The 4,320-nt window shown below is 41.3% G+C and overlaps 1 protein-coding gene across 1 annotated transcript in view; it reads right to left on the minus strand.

The window, feature by feature from the left end:
• LOC103384543 (protein Wnt-2b-A-like) overlaps positions 1–3,690 on the minus strand; it is a 10,981-nt gene extending 7,291 nt beyond the window's left edge. The window contains exon 1 of the mRNA XM_008318097.3: positions 2,982–3,690. Coding sequence (XP_008316319.1) covers positions 2,982–3,163 — 182 coding nt within the window. The 5' untranslated portion in view covers positions 3,164–3,690. The remainder of the gene's footprint in view (positions 1–2,981) is intronic.
• Between the last annotated feature and the right edge of the window lie 630 nt (positions 3,691–4,320).

Here is a 4,320-nt window from a genome sequence, read left to right on the forward strand (position 1 = left end):
CACAGTGACTCAGCCATAAAAAGACAGACAGAGTGAGACAACGGCAGTGACTCAGCAGTAAGAAAGACTTCCTATAGAGCAAGTAGGAAAGGCGACTCGGCAGTGTATCAGTCCCTAAGTAGATCAGCAGCAACTTAGCCATTAGCGTTAGCGACTCTGTGACGACTCAGCAGCAGCCATTCTACCCATAAGTCTTTCTGTGTCTATGTAAAATAGAATTGAAGTCAAATAGTTGTGTTGTTGAATTACCACCCAATATGAACCTGACACCTGAGCTTAAAAACGGGACACATTATCGCAGAGGTTCCCAAAGTGGGGGGCGCGCCACCTAACATTATTCTGTTTTTTCTGTTTTTTGGGGCCTGGGGTAGGTGAAAATTTTCTTATGAGCCGAAGGGAAACCACTTCATTATTGGATGGTAAGACCAAGGGAACTGTGAGCAGATTACTGTGGGTCAAACAATGCACCCTATCACCATTTGGTGGCGCTGATTCTGGCCAAGCACGGCTTTAAAGCACACATCCGCTGACAGTAAGATGTGCAACAGCCTTAACGGCAGTTAACAGCCTTTTATGAGTCACAGTTCACTTAACTTAACAGTGGAGGAGGAGGAGAGAAGAACCATTTACTCTGCCCTGCAAATAAATAGGCACTTAACCTCTCTCTGTCTCTCTCTCTATCTCTCTCTCTCTCTCCCTCTGTGTGTGTGTGTGCAATAATCCTGTCACACGCAGACATCCAATGGTTTTCTTTTCTCCATAAAACCAGTTGGGTTTTTTTTTTTTTTTTTTTTACAAAAATATAAATGAGGACCGTTCCAAAAATAATGTGTGCGAACATAACTTAATTTTATAGCAATCTTCTTGTTTGTACGGTGCGGAATAGAAGAGAGCTGTCGGAGGTGGAAAAGCAAAGATGTAAAAACTTTTAGAAACGACATCTTATAAGGGTCAAGTCTAGAGAGGCCCAGGATTACTGACAAGATGCTAGGGAGGGACATTTAGGATGTTTAAGAAAGACATTGACGAGCCCTGACATCTCGCACGGATATGAAAGTGTAGCTTTGTGCTTTTATGGTCAAGAAACAAAAATGATTGTGGAGCGTTTTCACTACAAACGATGACTGTAGTCGACCATGAAAACCATACCGTGTGTGTATCTGTGTGTGCCATTGCGTGTGTCGAGGTCAGGGTGAGTGTGTGTCTGTGTGGTCGTCGTGTTTTATGAGGAGGAGGAGGAGGAGGAGGAGGAAAAAAGCAGAGAGTGCTCATCAAAGGAACAGAGCAGAGCAGAGGTTCACACTTCATTTTCTCTCCCGTCTGAGCGTCAGGACGACTCGTGGATTTTATTGGACCATAAATCTGCATCTTCACATCTACAATAACGCGTCGTAAAGGCATCCAACTGCTTAATCAGTGCGGAAAGGCTAAGGAATTTTTAAAAAACCACAAAAAAACAAACCCTACATGGACGATTCCGTACACTTTCTTTATCAACACAGAGGAACAGTAGTTCCAAGACCTTTAAGTACCAGATGATTTAAGTGGTTTTTGCTGACAGTTTTTGTGTTTCAATATTATTATTATTATTATTAATAATGATAATCTTTGTAGAGCCAGAGTGTCCCATAAGTATCTGGACTTACTCGTGGCTCCATTAGTCAAAGGTTTTCTTTGACGCTTGGTCAGTTGTTTACAGACAAAAGTCCAATACCTATAGTGCTGTTTGTGCCTTATTACGCACAGAAAAATACAGCGCCATCTGTTGTCATTGCTGGTCCATCAATAAATTCTAACACTAATCTTCTGCTGCTGCTTTTTGATTCATAAGACGTTGGTATGGCGGGGGGGAAAAACACTTTTTATTTACACAATGAATGACGACATCACATTTTACTGCTCCAACTACTACGTACAGGGTTTTGTTTTTTTTTTTTTCCTGCTNNNNCTGCTGAACTTCACCAAACACAAATATACACGGAAATAGTGCCACCTGGTGATGGCACAACAGGTATATCTACAGTACTGTAGCTGTAGCTGCGTTAGCCTTATTGAAACACCTGTACGGTGGTTTGTTTGTTTGTTTACTTTTTTTTTTTAAACATGGACAAAATAAATATTAGCACAGCTCAGACTTTGTTTTTCGCCCAACTTTGTTGTTTAAAGATTCGTTATCGTATCTGGGCCATTCGCTGTTTACAGCAGTGTTTAAACACGTGTCAACCAGTGTTTACCGTATTTTTCCATTTTTTAATAAAAGTGTAGCGTGGGGATTCGTCTTTCTGGGCCAGGTCAACGTCGGTTCAATTTTCCCCCAAAACCCTTTGTGGTGTTTGGACAAAGATTTATTGTTGTATTAAATATTCATATTCCTTACTTTTGGTTTTGTGGCGCCAGACCTTTGTGATTATGTAATTTTATGCTTTTGAAACGTTAAATGTTTTAACATTCTCTCCCAGCTACGCGCGCGTGCGCACAAACACACACCTATGGTCTACGTGCCCGTATTTGTTAAATGTCTCAATCTCCAGTTGAGCTCCTCACACATTATTATTATTATTATTATTATTATTATTATTATTATTATTATTAATATTATTTTTAAAAAATCTAATAATTAAGCGTAGGCTACATATACTTACAACGTGTGAATTAATAGAAAGTAAAACGAAAAAATGAACACATTAACCAAGGTTAACTTAACCTTTATTTTTGTCAAAAACACGTTTTTAGATGTGGTTTTGACAATCAATTTACGAAAATGAACTTAATTTATGAAATTTGGTGAAACTCAAAGTTGTTGAAAATCTGGAAAAATTTAAATCTTTGCACTTAAATTCAACGAAAAATAAAAATGATTTTCCTTCACTCTTTAATCGCTGTTTTTTTACTTAAAATATTGCAAATTTGATGAAATATGTTTTTCCTTCTTCTTCTTTTTAAATAAGAACACAGACAGACGTGGAGACTTTAGGACTCACCACCATGAAGAATCCACCCTGGGTGTGAGCAGCAGCAGCAGCGCACAAGCGCAGTAAATTTTGGAGCTTGTGCCCGGACTGTGGCACGAAGAAGACCGGGAAGAGAGCGCGAGTCTGGGGGACTTACAGCCATCAGTCCTGGCAGCGGCCCGGAGGCTCAGAATCCGGGGTAAGGCCAACATGGATGGGTCTACGCTGCGGCTCAAACTGGATTTATTTCAACTCCTAATCCTAAAAACAAAGACCAATAGTTATCCCAAAGTCTTTCAACAGATCTGGGTGTGCAGACGGCGGGGTGGAGGTGGTGGCGGTGGGGGTTTCAGCAGGTCCAGATGAGGTCTTCTGCTCCAAAGTGCGGTTCCATGGTGAGCGCGGCTGTCCAGCAGGATCGCGTTGCCGGTGCCATGTGCGCACCAGACTGTGGGTCTGTCTGCTTTACCTGGAACGGCAGCAGCAACAAGTGTCGGCCGCCGCTCTCTTCACTCGCCCTTCAGCTGCGCACGCGCGCACACACGCACACGCAGGGACGAAAAGAGAGGAGGAGGAGGAGAGAGTGATGGATAAAGAGAGACGGAGAGGGAGAGGGAGAGAGTGAAAGAGAGAGAGAGAGAGGGTGATTGATAGAGGGAGAGAGAGAGAGAGAGAGAGAGATATCTGGGGTAACAAAATACTGAGGCATTAAGACAATGACGAAGACAGTTTGTGTCCTCGCACAAGATAAGTCTTTATCGAAATTGTATTTGTACGAAACACATTTACAGATTTAAAAAAAGAAAAAGAAAATGGAGGAATGCATATCCGGTCATTGTTATACTGTTTATATTAAAATGTCAAAGTGTTCAGTGTTGCCGGTTGGTTCACCAGAGAGAAAGGAGAAAATGGGGGAGACAGCAGCGTGGGGGAAGAAATGGGGGAGGGAAAGAAGAGGGAGCAGGAGCAGATATACTGTACAACACTATAACATATAGAGACAACGGTTGGACAAGCTGTATGGTCGTAGGAAGAACGTCATCATTATCAGCACTTTTTGTTTCACCCATTCTGTTTGACAGCTCCTATATAAATAAATAAAGTTTATTAGTGTTAAAGTAGTTGCTGAGATACCTTTTAGATTTGTCCGAAATGGAGCTTAAAAAAAAAAAAAAAACTACGCCCAGGTTGTTAACTTTGGAGCTGGTGGCTACGAGGATATTATCTAATGCAACAATAGTTTCAGCAAAAGTCTCTCGTAGATGTTTGGGTCCAGTGTATTTTTCTACTGTTTTGTTGAATTTTTAAAATAGATAGTTGCATCCAACTGCTGTGTGCCATCTGGATACATACTGTACAGTCGCACATC

The sequence above is a fragment of the Cynoglossus semilaevis genome, chromosome 10 (genome assembly GCF_000523025.1).
Source record: "Cynoglossus semilaevis isolate Cse_v1.0 chromosome 10, Cse_v1.0, whole genome shotgun sequence".
Lineage (NCBI taxonomy): Eukaryota > Metazoa > Chordata > Actinopteri > Pleuronectiformes > Cynoglossidae > Cynoglossus > Cynoglossus semilaevis.